The sequence below is a fragment of the Hemibagrus wyckioides genome, linkage group LG12, assembly GCF_019097595.1.
Source record: "Hemibagrus wyckioides isolate EC202008001 linkage group LG12, SWU_Hwy_1.0, whole genome shotgun sequence".
NCBI lineage: Eukaryota > Metazoa > Chordata > Actinopteri > Siluriformes > Bagridae > Hemibagrus > Hemibagrus wyckioides.
In genome coordinates this window covers 15,851,050-15,871,049 of record NC_080721.1, presented here as the reverse complement: position 1 = coordinate 15,871,049, position 20,000 = coordinate 15,851,050, and the positions used below count along the sequence as shown (strand labels likewise).

The following is a 20,000-nucleotide window of genomic DNA, read 5'->3' as shown; positions in this document are numbered from 1 at the left end:
GTGATAGAGTGAGTGATAGAAGTGTGTGTGTGTGTAATCATGTTTATAACCAGCAAAGATTTTCTAATTCAGCTTTTCTGCACCTTCTCACTGTTTTTAATCAGAAGTATAAAAAATTGTGAAATGCGTTTTTCAGATGTTGTTAGATTTGCTGCTTAGTGACTCTTGTTTCCATGGCTACTGCATTAACGCAGACCTATTCACAACTATTCACAAAGTCTCTGGAGTACTTGGGTTGTGTGTGTGTGTGTGTAACAATCCTATAGCACAGGTACACAATCATATTAATTTTAATATTCATAAGAAATCCTTAATGCTGTGTGTGTTTTCTTAGAGAAAGCAATCCCATAATATCGTGTGATAATAGAATGCAAACTGTGAGTAAAGTAGATTATCACAGAATGCATTGACACACTCTCTCTCTCTCTCACACACACACACATACACACGGTTTCCTTTAATATTCAGGATTACTTTCTCTGATTTCATCTGCTAGATTAAATATATACTGGTGAATAAATAGATATTTTAGAGTCTGTACAATGTTCTGACTGTAATGTGTAATTGTGTGTGTGTGAGACACATCTAGGAGAAAGGACATCTAACAACCACACACACTAATAACACTGCATAATAACAGTTTCAACATATTCCTGCTGCCCGCTGCTGTTTCCTGCTTTTTGCTCAGCACCAATTACATTTAAGCATCAGCTCTTGTGTTTAATTAAACTTCTATTGATTTTAAAATCTCTTTTCTTTATCATTAAATAGACATCCTGATCAGAATTTCTACAATACTCAAGCAGCTGTGTTTATTTTGCTAACAAATTATTTATTAGTGAAGAAAATAAACTGTAAACAGAAATAAAATAGATGACCTCACTGTTGTCCTTTCTGAAACTCTCTATCTGACAGGATGTAGAGTTGTGTGTAAACGTGATGAAACCTGGGAGCTCATCAGCAGTGTGAAGACATGACCCTGTGTGGAAACTGTAGACTTTAAACACAAAGTGTGGCAAAATGAATATTTATTTACATTCATGTGCTGATTTACAATTAACACTAAGGTATCTGAATAAACTTTATTTATTTGAAGACAAAAAGTCCACACACACACACACACACACACACACACTGAGAATGAACACACTGCAGATTTAGAGGAAGTCTGATTAACAGCGAGTCCTCCACCCGCTCTCCCTCCTTCACACGGTCCCTCACTTCTCCCAGCCCTTTCCACCGGGCTGTGTGGGCAAGCGCAATCCGACGAGGCGGGCCACTTCCTCCGAGGGGCGCTCTCCTTTCCCATGGTACTGATTATGCAGCTCCAGGTGACGCCGTGTCGACTCTAACAGACACAGGTACGAGTGGGACGTGTGGACCGCCTCCCTCTGAGCACGACAGTGACGCTCACTGGTCACCTGAACACACATACAGGACTCAGAATCAGATCTAACATGCATCTTTACACCAGTGCACTCCACACCCAAACCCAGTCATAAACAAACCCTGAGCTTTATACTGCTCTCTATTAACACTAGAGGATGATCGCTCATACAATCCCTCACTAATGTACTGGACTTTAATGGAAACAGCTTTAATGATCTCCATTAGGATCCCCCCTGACCCCCGAACATCTCCATTAGGATCCCCCCTGACCCCCGAACATCTCCATTAGGATCCCCTCTGATCCCCGAACATCTCCATTAGGATCCCCCCTGACCCCCGAACATCTCCATTAGGATCCCCCCTGACCCCCGAACATCTCCATTAGGATCCCCCCTGATCCCCGAACATCTCCATTAGGATCCCCCCTGATCCCCGAACATCTCCATTAGGATCCCCCCTGACCCCCGAACATCTCCATTAGGATCCCCCCTGTCCCCCGAACATCTCCATTAGGACCCCCCCTGACCCCCGACCCTCTCCATTAGGATCCCCCCTGACCCCCGAACATCTCCATTAGGATCCCCCCTGATCCCCGAACATCTCCATTAGGATCCCCCCTGATCCCCGAACATCTCCATTAGGATCCCCCCTGACCCCCGAACATCTCCATTAAGATTCTCGCTGATCCCTGAACATCTCCATTAAGATTCTCGCTGATCCCCGAACATCTCCATTAGAATTTCCTGGTTACTTTTAAATACCACCAGATATGAGCAGATTATTTTAGGAGTAGATGAGGGCCATCAGATTAAAATGAGATCAGGAACATCATACGATTAAACCACTAGAAACCCATTAAACCCATGTGAAGATCTCTGATTAATGATTTCTGGTGATTTACTTCAGCAGGAATTTATTACACCATCTGTAAGAAAAAAAACTTATCCTAATGTATATTTTAAAAATATAATAATGTGCATTTCTGCACATTATTCAGTAGCACATAGCGCGGTGTTTGGTTTGTTAGCATATTAGCATTCCTTTTACCTCAGAATTTAAAGGCACGAGGCAGTGAGAGCGGTTGCCATGGCGAATTAAAATAAATGAAAGGCACTGTTAGCATTAGCTATAGCAGCTGTGGGGATTAACTCGAGGCACTGGCACACATTTGGAGCCTGAATGTAAACTATTTTAACCTGTAAATGATTTTTCTAGTTATTAGTTTAGTCCAGGCCGAGCGGCGACGCTGTGGTCAGGGAGTTTCTCCTCAGTGAAGGTCAGCAGCTACACTAACAGTAATAAGACAGTTATCTCCACTTTAAACCGCTCCATATCCTACCTGATTCTTCCGGAATTGTTCCATCACATAACTGTACATCATCGTGTCTTTATATTCAGGACCTTTTAAATAGCGGAGCTCTTTGAGAATGCCCCGACATATCCGCAGTGGAGAGCAGAGGGCGGCCATGTTGGAGTCTCAGCTGCAGGGTTTCAGGAGTCTCACTGTTTATACAGTCACACAGCACAAACACGGCTTTAATCACACTAAATCAATCATCACACTCAAATCTAATCTCAACACACCTGCAGCATGTCTTTATAATATTACAAGTGTGAGATTTTTAACCTTTATCGGGGTGGAAAGAGTAGGATAGGAAATGTAATCGATTACCGAGCACATCGTCTACTCCTGACCTGAACTGTCCTTTAGAGGGGAACTTTAATGTCATTTTACAGAACTACCGAGACCATGCGTGTGTTAACGAGCAATTTAATCCAAGTGTAACTAATAAAATAAAATAAAATAAAATAAAACCCTGTATATTGTTGTTGAGTGATGATCATCAGGACAGAAACCAGGACCATAACTTTATGAAATGTCCAGTACATGTTGATCGGATAGTGTCCAGGACATGACCATTTAAATACTTTGTCCTCACTTCATAAGTTCTGCCCTCATTAAAGACACTCATGCTGACCAGTTCTCAGGCCAGTGGAGCTGCTGTCAGGGTGAGACTGGTCATACTGGTGATCTATCTGTACTGGTGTAGTATCTGTATCTGTGATAAGAAAGGTTTGATCATGTTTTTAAAATTAAGCACTATTCTAATCAGATCAGCTTAATAATGATCTGTTCTGGAACCGAGGTGGTGGAATGAACATCTGGGTACTAAACCCCAAAATTAATTTTATTTGAGTTCTCACTAAGTAGAAGGAATATTATGTCACAAGAAGAGTACTAAAAAAGCCATTCACTAAGTACTAATTTCTTCTTAAAGAAATTATGTGATTAATAAACCAGGTCTAAATAGTGACTGTAGATCTAGTTGTAGGATCTACTGTAGTTAGATTCTCTAATCCATCTGTAATATAAATAGGATTAGAGTTTATTTTATTAGTGAGTGCCCTCTTGTGGCAAGTCATAGTAATTACATTAAACATCGTTATGGTGTATTTACAGATAAACAGGAAGAGATTATTTTAACCTCAATAAACCCTCATTTTATACACTGTAGAAAGAACTGAGTTTTTATGATACTGTTACGAAACTTGTATTTTCCTATTGTTTATCTTATTATTTATCTTCCTGTTCACCGTACACTGATGTTTTGTCTTGACGAAGCTAGACTCAAATATTAATGCTATCTCGCTATTTTCACCAGTTCATTTATTTAATGGTAGTTAATATAGAAGTGTGCTCTTAACTTAGAATTAAATCTGAGTAGCCCTGTGCCAGGGGTGGTTGCTATATAAATTTTACTAAGCTAGCTGCTAGCTAACCCACCAATTGCAGGTAGTAATACGTATCTAAATAAATATAAATGTTACTTTGGCCCTTTACCTGACACTACAAGGGGAGTCTGGGTCCTCAGTTATCTCAGGGACAACAAAGAAATGATGCATTAAATGTATCACTTTCTGCATTACTATTTTCAGACTTCCTTTCGGTTCTCAGCAAATTGCTGGAGAGCATCTCCAAAACTGCAGCTCTTGTGTGGTGTTCCTGGTCTGCAGTGGTCAGTATCTATCAAAAGTGGTCCAAGGAAGGAACAGTGGTGAACTGGCACCAGGGTCATGGGCGGTCAAGGATCATTGATGCACGTGTGGCTTTGCCTTCAAATCAAATCACATGTAGACGTTTACGTACAGACTTTTATCAATTAAAAAAAAAAAAAAAAAGCTTTGATAATTAAATACACCAATTTGGTATACTCCAAAATGAAAATGGAAAGATTCTGTTTGATGTAAAATACATTATTCACCCATGCACTGTATTGATTTAAGTATCAGTTATCAGCAAAAGACAAGATAATAAAATAAGACATGGTTTATCTTCCAGATCTGTATTACATGTTGGTAAATGAAGCAGCAGCTTCTCTGGCTTTAGACTTTCATTTGTCACTGTTTCCTCACAGATAAGGCACAATCCTGGAAGAACCAGAATGGGCGAGACTTTACTTTTATTTTTCAAGAATTTATGTTTATGATAATTCTCATTATGATCTGACACTATGTTGTGTTTAGTTATTTCAGACATCATTATATGAGCAATATATAAAAAGCAATTAGAAATTCTTGAAATCTTCTGTTTTATTTTCAGAAGAACAGAGTGACCCGGGGTTTGCGACACATCCAAACTGTTACTCAAAAACAGTCCAAAGGTCTAGCGTAGTGATCATCATAAATTCCATAACCAAACAGGAGTAATACTAGATTGTAAATGAAACAGAATCACAGGGTCAATAAACAGGCAAAGAGAACCAGACAGACTATTTCCTCTTACTTCAGTAAAGCTGCACAGTGAGAAAACTAAGGTGAAGACCATGGATTCATCAAAGAATTTGACGTGAGACGTCACAGATCAAGATCAAGACTATATCAACATTTGATCAAGATGAGGTTCTTCAGCTTTTTTTATTAAGAAATAAAAACAGATTTTTAAGAGTATGTTATAACTAAAACAGGAGCCAAGATCCTATGTGTAATGTAGTGTATATGTATATGCATGTATATATGTATAATGTATGTACAAAATGTATACACACACACACACACACACACATAAATAGACAAATTAAGAAAGATTGTAAAATGCAGTATCTAGGCAGGTTGTTATATGGTGCACTTTTTTAATGTTTACATTAAATATTGAGTGGCCAAGAGAGAGCTGAGGGAAGAAACTACTCGTGAGTCTGCTGGAGTGAAAGTGAAGACTCCTATAAGGTCTCCCGGATGAGAAGGAGTGAACAGTCCATGGTTGGGGTGAGAGGTGTCTTTGATGATACTTCTTACCCTCCTTAGTGTTTTTAGTGAAACTCTTTGTTGGAGGGAAGCTGAACACCAGTGATGTACAGTTTTCAGTTGAGGGTCTTCTGGTTCTAGACAGTGCACTTCCCATACCACACTGTGATGTAGTTTGTTAATATACTTTCAATAGTGTAGTGATAAAAGTTCAGCAGGATGTGGGGGGAGGGGAGCTTTCCTTAGTTTCCTAACGAAGAAAAAGTGCCATTTTGCCTTTTTGTATCAGAGTGGAGGTCCTGCAGGTCCAGGAAAAATCCTCAGAGATATGGACACAGAGAAACTTCAAGCTATTCACATCCACTTCAGCCCTATCAGTGTAGATGAGAGCATGTGTGTGGCCCTTCCTAGTCCACTGGTGGTACACAATCAGCTTCTTGGTCTTCTGGGTGTTAAGTGCAAGATTGTTTTTGGTACATCACACTGCCAGATGCTGAATGTCCCTGCTGATCAGATCTACCACTGTGGTGTCATCTGCTAATTTCATTATGTAGTTGGAGCCATGGTCAAGTATGCAGTCATGGGTGAAGATGGAGTAGAGGACTGGGCTCAGCACACAGCCCTGTGGTACACCAGTGTTCAGAGAGTGGGTGCAGAAGTTGATGAATAGCATTTCTGACATGCTCAGTTGACCGGTTGTAGCATGTAGGAGAGGACCAGCCTCTGAAACTTTTTGCAGTAATGAGGTCATATACTGAAATGCATAAATAATGAAGACAGTACAAACATTTCAGCACACCAACCCAACCCCAACCACAGAACAGAGAACATTCATATTTTGTTTCCTGATATTCTTTCAGTGTCTGAAGTGAGAATTGTGCTGCTGGGGGGAGATGTTCCTCTGACCAACAGAGTGGGAAACTTCATCCTGGGCAGATCTGCATATGAGACTGAAGTTCCTCTTACTTCATAAAATCGTCACAGTGACAGAGCCAGTGGTCATGTGGAGGGAAGACTCATCACCATCATCAACACACCTCATCTCTATAACCCAAAACTCTCTCAGGAGGAAGTGACTCGGAGAGTAAAAGAGTGCATTTCTCTCGCTGATCCTGGACCTCATGTGTTTCTGTTAGTGCTTCAGTCAAAATTAATCCCACATGAGCTACAAGACAAAGACAGAGTCAGAAGCACATTAGAAACTTACAGCCCGCTGTCTATGAAACGCTCAGTAATATTAACTACAGGTGAAGACCATGGATTCATCAAAGAATGTGATGTGAGACACCACAGAATCAAGAATATATCAATATTTGATCAACATGAGGTTCTTCAGCTTTTGGAGAAGATAGATGCAGTGATGAAGGAGACTGGAGGAAGTGACCTTCCAGAGAAGAAGCACTCAGGAACACAGAGAAGACATCAGGATCATGTACCTGGAAACACAGGAGAGACAGATGGAGATACAGAAGGGGAAAGAATGGAGGAGAATAAAGGTAAGTGTAATTATGGTCTTCAGTCATGTGACCATGTGATGTTAAAGATTTAGTAAAATCTAAAAGTAAAGTGCCCACTCTGTAGTGCACTCTACTGCAGCTTCCTCAAAAAAGGTCGGATAGAGTAATAAATAAAAAAAACAACAACATTTGATCACTTTACAATTAAATACATGCAACAGAATGAAGAAAGTCGGGATAGCAGTAGAAGTTTTTTGATTTAAAACAGATTTTTGATTTTTACCAGAAAAAGAAGTTCAGTGAATAAAATAGTAATTTAAATTGAATAAATATGAAGTTCAGTGGAAAACACTGGATATAAGCTCAATGCTGTGTTTCAAATCTTTAGAAGAATATTAGAATGAAGTATAAACAGTTGTAATGTTATGCATATTAAGTAAAGGTTGCTCCAACCAGATTATAAAAGCTCTTATAGAAGACTAGCTCAGTAATCACAGAGGATTTCACTTAAAGGTGAATTGTTAGTTTCAGTCTACAGTTAGAAAGAATCATCCATTTCAGTGTGTAAGAGTAAATTCCCATGTGGAAAGATGAAGAAAAAAATGAAAAAGTGCTAGTTTCAGACTCTGTGTATGCATTGAGATCCTGCAGGATTAGTTTGTTCACTGAAATGTGCAGTTTTAAAGACGTTTTAAAGTGAATTTGTGTGTAGGTTGCCAGTTGGCAGGAAAATTCCCACCTAAACTCCAACTCAGAAACCATACAAAAACAGTGAAACAGAATATTTGGACATGGTTGAAGTTAAACATATTTTTCTTTAATATTTGGTGTTGAGTAGTGAAGCATGGTTCTGATTGCTAGTACATTTCTGCAACACAGAAAATTTCAACTAAAAACTAAACAAAAATTTCTTTACATTATATAATTTGGAGATTTGGATTTCTAAACATGTTCTTAATGCGGTCCAAAATAATATTAAATTTTAACAATATAAACCATAAAACTGATTAAATTATTATTAGATTGCTGTTGATGTCAACAATAAAGAACAGTTTCTTGATTTGGGAATGATCTTGATGATTGAATCATAGTTACAGTATCTCACAAAAGTGAATACCTGACATTTTTGTAAATATTGTATTATATCTTTTCATGTGACAACACTGAAGAAATGACCCTCTGCTCCAATGTACAGTAGTGAGTGTCCAGCCTGTATAACAGTATAAATTTACTGTCCCCTCAAAATAACTCAACACACAGACATTAATGTCTAAACCAATGGCAACAAAAGTGACTCCACCCCTAAGTGGAAATGTCCAAATTGGGCCCAATTAGCCATTTCCCCTCCCCGGTGTCATGTGACTCGTTAGTGTTACAAGGTCTCAGGTGTGAATGGGGATCAGGTGTGTTAAATTTGGTGTTATCGCTCTCACACTCTCTCATACTGGTCACTGGAAGTTCAACATGGCACCTCATGGCAAAGAACTCTCTGAGGATCTGAAAAAAGAATTGTTGCTCTACATAAAGATGGCCTAGGCTATAAGAAGATTGCCGAGACCCTGAAACTGAGCTGCAGCACGGTGGGCAAGACCATACAGCGGTTTTACAGGACAGGTTCTACTCAGAACAGGCCTCACCATGGTCCACCAAAGAAGTTGAGTGAACGTGCTCAGTGTCATATCCGGAGGTCGTCTTTGGGAAATAGACGTATGAGTGCTGCCAGCATTGCTGCAGAGGTTGAAGGGGTGGGGGGTCAGCCGGTCAGAGGGGTGGGGGGTCAGCCGGTCAGTGCTCAGACCATACACCACACACTGCATCAAATTGGTCTGCATGGCTGTTGAAGCCTCTACTAAAGATGATGCACAAGAAAGCCCACATACAGTTTACTGAAGACAAGCAGACTTAGGACATGGATTGAGACCAAGATAAATTTGGTTCAGATGGTGTCAAGCGTGTGTGTGGCGGCAACCAGGTGAGGAGTACAAAGACAAGTGTGTCTTGTCTACAGTCAAGCATGGTGGTGGGAGTGTCCTGGTCTGGGCCTGCATGAGTGCTGCCGGCACTGGGGAGCTACAGTTCATTGAGGGAACCATGAATGCCAACATGTACTGTGACATACTGAAGCAGAGCATGATCCCCTCCCTTCAGAGACTGGGCCACAGGGCAGTATTCCAACATGATAACGACCCCAAACACACCTCCAAGATGACCACTGCCTTGCTAAAGAAGCTGAGGGTAAAGGTGATGGACTGACCAAGCATGTCTCCAGACCTAAACCCTATTGAGCATCTGTGGGGCATCCTCAAACGGAAGGTGGGGGAGCGCAAGGTCTCTAACATCCACCAGCTCTGTGATGTCATCATGGAGGAGTGGAAGAGGACTCCAGGGGCAACCTGTGAAGCTCTGGTGAACTCCATGCCCCAGAGGGTTAAGGCAGTGCTGGAAAATAATGGTGGCCACACAAAATATTGACACTTTGGGCCCAATTTGGACATTTCCACTTAGGGGTGGAGTCACTTTTGTTGCCAACGGTTTAGACATTAATGTCTGTGTGTTGAGTTATTTTGAGGGGACAGTAAATTTACACTGTTATACAGGCTGGACACTCACTACTGTACACTGGAGCAGAGGGTCATTTCTTCAGTGTTGTCACATGAAAAGATATAATAAAATATTTACAAAAATGTCAGGGGTGTACTCACTTTTGTGAGATACTGTATATATAGAGTCACCCAGAAAAAATGTATATACATTTCAGGAAAAGAAAAATTTGTATAAATATTTTATTACTAAATTTATTGCTATACATTATAGATTGATATATATATGATGATATTATGATAATATTATTAATATTATACTAATATAATATACATGATATTATTTTTCTTTTCCTGAAGTGTATATACATTTTTGGTTGACTCTATATATAAATTGTGAAAATGAAGCCATATTTAAAAAATAAATAAATAAATAAATAAATAAAGGGGAAAGAGCCTCTAGTGGACATAGTCTAGTACTGCAGGAGTCTGGTCAAAGCCATGTCTAGTCAGTGGACTGATAAATGTAAAAATTTGTTGAGCCGTTAGAGCGTCACAAAATCATGAAACTTAAGCCTTGTTCACACTACAGGATTTTAAGCCTGATTTAAGCCCGATTTGTAAATTAACGAGCTGGCCGACAGATCGGTCTGTGATCGTGGGAAAATCAGCGGGTGATCAGCGCTCGGCAATCTTTATGTGTGATCTACTCCACGACGCATCAAAGAGGCTCACTGACGCGTCGCAGACAAAATCCAGATATCTGACATGTTAAATATCTGGGACGGTCGGCCGACTCCACATCACGTGGTGTCAGTTGTAGCTACGACCTCCAGCCAATGAGAGAGCAAGTCAACAGAGTTGAGGTCACCGGAAGAAAAGCAGCAGCAGCAACATGGCTTCAAAAATAGTGTGAACACAACATTTATTTTAATAAATTAACATTTATTTAGAGCGAGACTCCTGCCGACGTCCATTTTCAAAACAAACCTCTACCAAAAGTCTCGCGTCATTTCCGGATCCACCTGTTGTGTGTGTTTTCGTGATAAAACGTGGTTTGGGGACGGCGTCGAGGCGTTGAGTGTGGTGTGCGACGCCCTCTTGTGGATCATTTATGAAGCGTCGCGTAGTGTGAACACCACAAGGACAAAAAGACATACAGTGAAGTCATGTAGTCTGAACAGAAAAGCGATCTGCAGACGGTTAAAGTCTTGTAGCGTGAACTAGCCTTAAGCCAACTTACTCACAACCAGTTGTTCTTTATATATGGAATGTTTTGAAACATTAGGACTTTCCACTTTTAAGATATAAGAACATTAATTTTTTTTCTATTATGCCCTCACTATATATCATTCACAATATCACAAATTCCTTCACAGTTTCACATCAGCCATGTCCTGCCACTACTTTACATTACATGACTGATTTTCAACCAAATCACATGAAAGAAAGGGACAAAATATTAGATTCATGAAAGTGACACACTTCCTGCTGCCAGTTGGTGGCGCTATGACTGAGACTCACAGTTGTCATGTCCGTGTGATCAGCTTTCTTCTCTTAACATAAAGTTGAGGTTTGATGTACATCATTCAATGTATTAGCCACTTCCTGTTTCCTTTTATTCGCCATAAGTTTAAGGGCTCCTCATGGCTGAACCGTTTGAGATCAAAAATCCCTCATCAACTTTAGATCCTCAATGTCTTCAGATCATATTGGACCCTGTTTGGTCAAAATCATACAAATCCCCTAGGAGGAGTATATCAAATTCCATTGGGTGCGTTTTTCAAACATCCCAAAATAACTGACTTCCTGTTAAGCAGATCCCATGACAGGTGGATGAACGTCATTTAGCTCAATGAGATCTAAATGTATCCCGGCTCTCATGCATATACGTGCAAGTGAATATGATCTGTGCAGCTATATTTCAGACAGAGTTCCAGGGGGCGCTGTGACAGCCCTGTGCCACGCCCAGGGACCAGCCACACTGGCCTCTCTCAAACATTTACACTCTCTATGGGAAATATTCTGGAACATTAGGCCTTTTCATTCGTAAGATATGAGAAGATTCATTTTCTTCTATTATGTTCTCATGTAAAGGGTTGCCATAGTAACACGATTCAAGGTATCAAAAATTCCTTCACAGTTTCACATCAGCCGTGTCCCGACATTATCCTGACTGATTCTGAACCAAATCAGGTGAAAGTAAGGGAGAAAATATTAGAGATTTCAAAAAGTGACAAACGTCCTGCTGCCAGTTGGAGGCGCTATGACCGAGACTCACAGTTGTCATATCTGTGTGATCAGCTTTCAATGCTTAACATAATCCTAAGGTTTCATGTAGATCACTTAATGTACACAGAAGTTATTAGCCACTTCCTGTTTCGTTTTATTCGCCATAAGTTTAAGGGCTTCTCACGGCTGAACCGTTTGAGATCAAAAATCCCTCATCGACTTACATTATCAATGTCTTGAGATCATATTAGCCTGGGTTTGGTGGCGGTTGTATCAGTGTCTTGAGATCATATTAGCCTGGGTTTGGTGGCGGTTATAATAATGTCTTGAGATCATATTAGCCTGGGTTTGGTGGCGGTTATAATAATGTCTTGAGATCATATTAGCCTGGGTTTGGTGGCGGTTGTATCAATGTCTTGAGATCATATTAGCCTGGGTTTGGTGGCGGTTGTATCAATGTCTTGAGATCATATTAGCCTGGGTTTGGTGGCAGTTGTATCAGTGTCGAGATCATATTAGCCTGGGTTTGGTGGCGGTTATAATAATGTCTTGAGATCATATTAGCCTGGGTTTGGTGGCGGTTGTATCAGTGTCGAGATCATATTAGCCTGGGTTTGGTGGCGGTTATAATAATGTCTTGAGATCATATTAGCCTGGGTTTGGTGGCGGTTGTATCAATGTCTTGAGATCATATTAGCCTGGGTTTGGTGGCGGTTGTATCAGTGTCTTGAGATCATATTAGCCTGGGTTTGGTGGCGGTTGTATCAGTGTCGAGATCATATTAGCCTGGGTTTGGTGGCGGTTATAATAATGTCTTGAGATCATATTAGCCTGGGTTTGGTGGCGGTTATAATAATGTCTTGAGATCATATTAGCCTGGGTTTGGTGGCGGTTATAATAATGTCTTGAGATCATATTAGCCTGGGTTTGGTGGCGGTTATAATAATGTCTTGAGATCATATTAGCCTGGGTTTGGTGGCGGTTATAATAATGTCTTGAGATCATATTAGCCTGGGTTTGGTGGCGGTTGTATCAGTGTCTTGAGATCATATTAGCCTGGGTTTGGTGACGGTTGTATCAATTCCCTGGGAGGAGTATTTCAAATTCCATTGGGTGCGTTTTGCAAACAACTCAAAATACCTCACTTCCTGTGGATCAGCCTTAATGACATGCAGTGTGAACGTTGTTCAGTTCAATGAGATCTAAGTCTGTACCAAGTTGTACATGGATACGTGCAAGTGTGTATCAGCTATGCAGCGAGATGTTCCAGGGGGCGCTGTAATGGGTGTCACGCCCAGGGCCGAGCCATGGTGACGTCCTAATGGCCGCAGATTCCAACCTTTGGTCCTGCTGTTGTAATTCATCCACCTTCGGTTTTGATATGCATTCTGAGATGTAATTGGGTGATGGAATTCTGAGCTAAGTTTTGTGTTTTGAAAGTGATGGAATTACTGTAGACTTCCTGGCAAGTCAGACAAGAGTGATCCTTCTCATCTGATCTCTCATCAATACGATGTGTCAGTCTGCAGATTCATCAATATTATGTGAATTAAACCCTAGAGACTGTTGTGTGAAAATTCCAGCAGGAGACCAGAAAACTCAAACCAGGCCATCTGACACCAGCAACCATGCTACGGTTAAAGTCACAGAGATTAGACTTTTGCTCCAGTGTGATTTTTGATGTGAACATTAACTAAAGCTCTTGACCTGGATCTACATGAGTTTATACATTCTGCTGCTGCCATATGATTGGCTGAGTGGATAACTGTATAAATAAAAATGAAATATTTCCAATATGGAGTCATTTGTGAGTCACATGTTCATTATATATGTAAACTACACATAAATATAAATAGAAACACTGTATGTAGTGCACTATATGTAATGTACACTATATTGCCAAAGGTTTTGGGACACCCCTCCAAATCATTGAGTTCAGGTGTTGTTTTTCAGGGGTTGGGCTCGGCAAACTGTTCCCACAAAGAGCATGAAATTGTCCAAAATGTCTTGGTATGAAGCTGAAGCATTAAGAGTTCCTTTCACTGGAACTAAGGGGCGGAGCCCAACCCCTGAAACACAACACCTGAACTCAATGATCTGGAGGGGTGTCCCAATACTTTTGGCAACATAGTGTATATGCCCAATATGGTGAGATCACTATATAATATACAGCTTAAGTGCACTAGATATTTTATATATTATAAAATAATATTATATATATATATATAATATTATATATATATATATATATATATATATATATATATATATATATATATATATTTTAAATATAAGGCCATTTGGGACTCAGATCCCTGTTCTCTATATCAGTACACTACATGTGTATAAAATAGATTCTACACCCTAGGTAGTGCATTATGTTCCTTATAAGAGGCTATTTGGAGGTCAGATTTCTTATTTGCTATATAAGTGTAATAAAAAGTGTATGAATGATGTCCAGTATGTCCAGTACAGGGTCATTTAGGGTTCAGGGCCCCATTTGCTATGTAAATGTTCTACAATGTGTACAAAATTCATCCTTCAGTTTAGAGTGGACATTGTTGGACCAGCAGAGGGCAGCACACTCTTTCATTTCTCTCCCTCTATCCTTCACTTCTCTGGCTTGTTCCCCCTTTATTCTCTCCCACTGAATACTAATGCACTGCCGGCACTGTAGTCATCCCTCGCTCCCTCCCTCTCACCATCCATCCATCCTCCAGTGAGACAGAGAGGGAGAGAGAGAGAGAAAGAAGGTAGTGGTAGCGCTTAGCGTTAGCTAGAAGGTTGCAGTGTGTGTGAGTGTGTGTGTGAGTGTGTGTGTGTGTGTTAGTCTGTGTTTAACAGGTAGCAATACAGAGCCAGGCAGCTGTCTGTGTATCTGTGTGTGTGTGTATCTGTGTGTGTGTGTTTGGGATCTCCCTCTCTAAATCTCTGTTCATCCCTCCATCCGGAGCAATAAACGAGAAAAGGGACAGAGCTGGAGTCTTCGCTCTCTTCTTCTTCACCCAGCCTGGAGGTGTTCTGTCATTATATCTCATGGCCTGATGTTCAGTCTGTCTCTCTCCATCCCTCCCTCTCTCTCTTTCTCTATCTCTATCCCTCTCTCTTTCTGTTTCTCTCTGCCTGTCCATCCACCCCCCCCCCCCCTCTCTCTCGCTCTCTCGCTCTCTCTCCCCACTCATTAAGTGTCTGTCTCTCAGAACGTGTTGGATGAGAAACAGAGCGATTGATTTTTCTCTTCTTTCGTCTCTCCCCTCCACCACTCTGGATTTTAATGACAGGTAAGTGTGTGTGTGTGTGTGTGTGTATTAGTTTTGCTGGTATATATATGCTCATTAACACACAATGTCCCAATGCGGAGGGTCTCATCTCATTCAGTTTATCTGTGTGTATGTGTATGTGTATGTGTATGTGTGAGTGTGTGTGTGTGTTTTTGTGTGTGTGTGTGCAGCATAACGGCAGAGTGAAAGAGTGTATCATTATTTCATTCAGGTTCCGTGTGTGTGTGTGTGTGTGTTTTAGGGTGTAAGTACACTAGTGTGCATTATCTCTCACCCTCTTTAGTGCACTTATTTTTTACACTCCTGAGTGGACATGTAGTACACTACATGTGTTATATTCCTTCATCCATGCTCCTTCTATAAGTGTGTGTGTGTGTGTGTGTCACTATAGTACCCTACATAGGGTATTAATCCCAGCTACTGCACCCTACATAGTGAATTATATGAATTTGGCCAGACTGAAGCCCCACTGGATGAGTAGTGCACTATACAGGGTCCATTAATCTTATAGAAGTTCATAGTATAAACAGAACTGTCTTAAAGGGCACCATTTCACACGCTGATCCCTAGACGATGTCCCACTGTACAGAGTGTGTACTTCAGAGTGTAGATGTTGTGAAGGTGCAGGCCATGATGTCTCTGATACATGAACCAAAAGTCTCCTGAGGGGCACGAAGTGTGTGATGAAGACAATATCATGATCTCATTCATGTTGTTTCTAGTGTGCTCAGTGTCAGATTAGTGCCCTACATAGGGTGTTAGGACATCTCCTCCCTATATTGGTGCTCTGTAGTGTACATACTTCATGATTTAATCCCTACTGTACGTTATTTAGACTCAAGTGTGTGGTTCAGTGTGATATATTCTCTTTACACCCTGTGGAGTGCACTTCCTGTAGGGAGCGACCAATACAGTGAGCTACTTAGTGCACAAAATACCACTCTTATGCACTCTTTGTAGTGCACTTGATGTCTTATTTTGATGTAGGGGCTCTATGTATCTCTATGTATAAAGCACTATATTGTGTCTGTTGTGTAAAGTGAGTATCCAGAGGGATGTGTTCACTTCCATGTCTCTGTTTCCTGTTTTCCTGTTCTTGCTTCCTGTCAGCAGAAAGAAGGCGACTTGTGTAGGCGTCGGTTTATCTGAACTAACTAGCTAGTGTTTCTATTCCTCTGCTCACTCAGCACAGAGTCCTGGAGCCGTGTTCAGGTTACAGTCGTGTGTTTACTGAAAATCCTGCATAAAAGCACTGACAGGTCGTGAGTAAGTGTAGTGCTCAGGAACTCTCTCATGTTAATTATCAGTACTGATGTTCCGGTCCGGTTCTGTCTTCTTTACGTGTCACTGTCTATTTACGAAATCTTAATGACTGCGTGTTTAAAATCATTAGCCCCAGTCATTAGCTAGCTTATGGATGGCGTCCATGTCTCCCAGTTGCTAGGCGACAGCTTCACTCACTCGAACTGCGAGTCGAACCTGTTCACCTTCAAAAGTTCTACTGGAACACTTCAGAAAGCTGACTAGCAAGTTAGTGGCCAAGCAGGTTATCTGTATCCTGCCTCTTAATCTTAATCCCAATCTTAATCTTAATCCTAATCTTAGCATTCCTACTGTGTTTTAATTCAGAGAGTTTTTTCAGCTGTGCAGCAACTTTTCCCTGTACACACAAACACACACACACACACACACACTAACACACACACACACTAACACACTAACTAATAAACACTAACTCTAACGCTAACACTACAGTAACAACAATGAACACTAACAGAGAGCCTGATACAAATACTAATACATAAGCCAACAATATTGTGTGTGTGTGTGTGTGTGTAGGATTAGTGTGTGAGTGTAGTTCTGATGAGACAGAGAGAGTAATTAATTTAACACAGCAACAGACAGACTCAGCCCACATTAGTGTGTGTGTGTGTGTGTGTGTGTGTGTGAGTATTTACAGAAGAATCATCTTACACACCACTTTTGAATTATGAGACATCCTCATGATTATTGTCCTCACAGGTTACAGGTATATCTGTTATGACTCTGGATTTCTCCTAAACCGAACACAATGGGTGTTTATGTGGACTATAGAGTGAAGAGGGTATGTGGTTAAGGACACGTTTACAGTGGAGGCATCATGCTGTTCTACTCCCTCTCTCTCTCTCTCTCTCTCTCACACACAGACACACACACACACTCAGAGTTTTCACGGCTAGGTCAGGGAAACTGGGCCGACCCAAATGGGTCTGTACCCCACATCTAAAAATATCACACCTGGCCTACACAAACCACACACACACACACACACACACACACAAACACAGAGTTCTGATCTTCCCACATAACCCACTTTACCATCTAGAGACTGTACACACTTACACACCCGCTGTGTTTAATATAGGATCACAATCTGCACTCTATAACATAACCTCTGACCTTAACATGACCTCAGACTGACCAAAAACCTCATTCTCACACTACCATCACACCCTCACTACAGCCTCGCTAAAGCCTAACCCCTAAACCCTAAACACACACACACACACACGGTGATGAAATACTGATATACACAAGAGCGAGAGGAAAACTAGGTCTACCTACTGGAGCGTGTGTGTGTGTGTGTGTGTGTGTGTGTGTGTGTGCCCTGAGAAGGGCTTGTAGCACATTAACACCTTTTCTGAACTGCCAGACACAGTCAACACCACACCTGTACACATACACACACACACACACAGAGAAGAGGGAAAGAGAGAGGGCTCCAGAAAGGCTGAAATAAAAGATGAGAAAAAAAACAAGAGGAGAGTGGGATGGAGGAGTGTAGTGCTCATGGTTCATCAGTGAACTGAGATTCACTCTGTTACAGAACACATGAGAGAGGGAAAAAAGACAAAAAGATAGAGAGAAAAATGGAGAGACAGACAGAAAGAGCGATGGGGAGAAAGGCAGGAAGAGAACTGCAAAGATAAACAAACAGACAGACAAAATGAAGAAGAGACAGAGAGACAGAATGAAGAAGAGACAGACGGACAGATTGATGAAGAGACAGACAGAATGAAGAAGAGACAGACAGACAGAATGATGAAGAAACAGACAGACAGAATGAAGAAGAGACAGACAGACAGAGATAGAGATGCAGAAAGACATGGAAAGACAGATAAATAAAAAGACAGACAGACTGATAGACAGACAGAGAGACTGAGAGAACTAAATGAAGGTTCTAAATGGTTGAGTCCACATAGAAGGAGACAGAGCCTGCAGTGCTGCTGTTGTGTGTGTGTGTGTGTGTGTGTGTGTGTGTGTTAGCACCGCTCAATAAGCCGATGCAGTGAGCCTGTATATTCTCACTAAACTTGCTCATCCATTACTCATAGACACACTGTACAGAGTTTTCTAGAACACACACACACACACACATGCGCACACACACACACACACACACACATGCACACTAATATAAACCCAGTAAGCGTTGCTGATAGAGCCCTCAGACTCTCTGTACTGTCCAATCACTCATCATCGTTCATCATCATCTCAGCACAGCTCTACAGTGTGTACGACCTCACAGCTCATTTGCATATAATCTGCATATGTAAATGAAGGCATCTGTGTATAAGATATGTACAGCATCTACATAATTATGATCACAGCAGGTGAATTACTGAATACCAGTCATGTGTCTGTGACCTTCTATAACACACACACACACACTATCCAGAGCTACATCTTTAAGACTCTATCAGTTATACATATAATTTATTTACTAATCATTATTATAATTTAGTTATTTTTAATAATTTAATGTATTAGGTAGATCAGCACAATGAGAATAAAAAGGAGCTGGATCAGTGTGGAAACACGTTATTACATCTGAGTCTGATCAGAACCTGATCTCTCTTACACACACACACACAAACACACACACACACACCACAAGATGATGACTGTGTGCAAATATTTCTAAAAGAAAGACACTCAGGCCTGCAGTAATCACCATGCAGCTGAAACATCACCTTTGAGATTTCTTTCTTTTTTTTTTTTATCTGTCTGTGACCTTTGACCTCTCATGTTTCAGATCTATCATGAACGTGGACAGTGCTTGAACTTTTCTCATAAAGAAGCTGTGAAGGAACCACAGAGCTTCTGAGTTCATAACGGCTGTCACTCATTCCGGAGATTGCTCATCGGTGTGTTGGTTTATTCATCAGCACATTTACACTAACTATTATTATTATTATTATTATTATTATTCAGAATGAGACACAAGGGTCACCATGCCAGAGTGACCAGACCACAACTTCTCAAATAAGCTCAGGAACTCACCTGGTCACCAGTGGAGTAATGTCCAGGCCATGCAGGGGGTGTGGAAGATGAAGAGCAGTTTTACTGGGTAATGGTGATTCTACATAGCCACTGATTAGACAGTTCCTGCTGCTTCTTCAGACCACAGTAGTCCAGTCTAGTCCAGTCTGGGGTTCACTGAAGTTTGGGGTCAGGAGTCAAATTCTTAGCCCTCACTGAACCTCTGGAGTATTTTAAGGTCTCGTCATTTTTTGGGCCCATGATAGTGAGCCTGGACCATGGCTCTGTAACATGGCACTGGACATCACATGAGGACCGTGGAACATTGACCGTCTGCCATCTCCTGGCACTGTTCCCAGAGGAATGGCTTTTCGTGTGAGAGAGTGAGAGCAGACTAACAGACACAGGGTCAGCATGACAGGCTTGCTTATCTCTCTTTTGATGTTGTCCCCCTGCTTGGTTCTGTCATGCTATACAGCAGGATTTGTTGGACTGCTGCTCAAAGGCCCCTGTAACTGTATCTCACAAACAGGAGATACTGTAAAATCCTAGTGGAC

The 20,000-nt window shown here is 41.0% G+C and overlaps 3 protein-coding genes across 7 annotated transcripts in view; 2 read left to right on the top strand and 1 right to left on the bottom strand.

The window, feature by feature from the left end:
- wbp2nl (WBP2 N-terminal like) overlaps nt 1-882 on the top strand; it is a 10,958-nt gene extending 10,076 nt beyond the window's left edge. For both annotated transcript variants that reach the window (XM_058405096.1, XM_058405095.1), the window contains exon 8: nt 1-882. This exon is cut by the window's left edge and continues 197 nt beyond it. The gene's annotated coding sequence lies outside the window, so the exon portion shown is untranslated.
- Nucleotides 883-1,011: 129 nt separating this feature from the next.
- On the bottom strand, nt 1,012-2,975 carry fmc1 (formation of mitochondrial complex V assembly factor 1 homolog). The gene is made up of 2 exons (XM_058405097.1): nt 2,729-2,975; nt 1,012-1,421 (listed from the first exon to the last, which is right to left on the bottom strand). Exons 1-2 carry the CDS (start codon nt 2,855-2,857, stop codon nt 1,218-1,220), a joined length of 333 nt encoding a protein of 110 aa, XP_058261080.1. The 5' UTR covers nt 2,858-2,975; the 3' UTR covers nt 1,012-1,217.
- Nucleotides 2,976-14,556: 11,581 nt separating this feature from the next.
- The window catches only part of grin2ba (glutamate receptor, ionotropic, N-methyl D-aspartate 2B, genome duplicate a), a 64,332-nt gene continuing 58,888 nt past the window's right edge, over nt 14,557-20,000 (top strand). The window contains exons 1-2 of one of the 4 annotated variants that reach the window (XM_058405156.1): nt 14,557-14,876; nt 19,217-19,328. The gene's annotated coding sequence lies outside the window, so the exon portion shown is untranslated. The other 3 variants (XM_058405157.1, XM_058405160.1, XM_058405158.1) reach the window with 3 other exon arrangements.

What these genes read in the sequence shown, in the direction of transcription:
- fmc1 (XM_058405097.1), bottom strand. Translation starts at nt 2,857, where the DNA reads ATGGCCGCCCTCTGCTCTCCACTGCGGATATGTCGGGGCATTCTCAAA. An exon ending in AACAATTCCGGAAGAATCAG is followed by an intron (nt 1,422 to 2,728) that starts GTAGGATATGGA and finishes ATGTGTGTTCAG; the next exon opens with GTGACCAGTGAGCGTCACTG.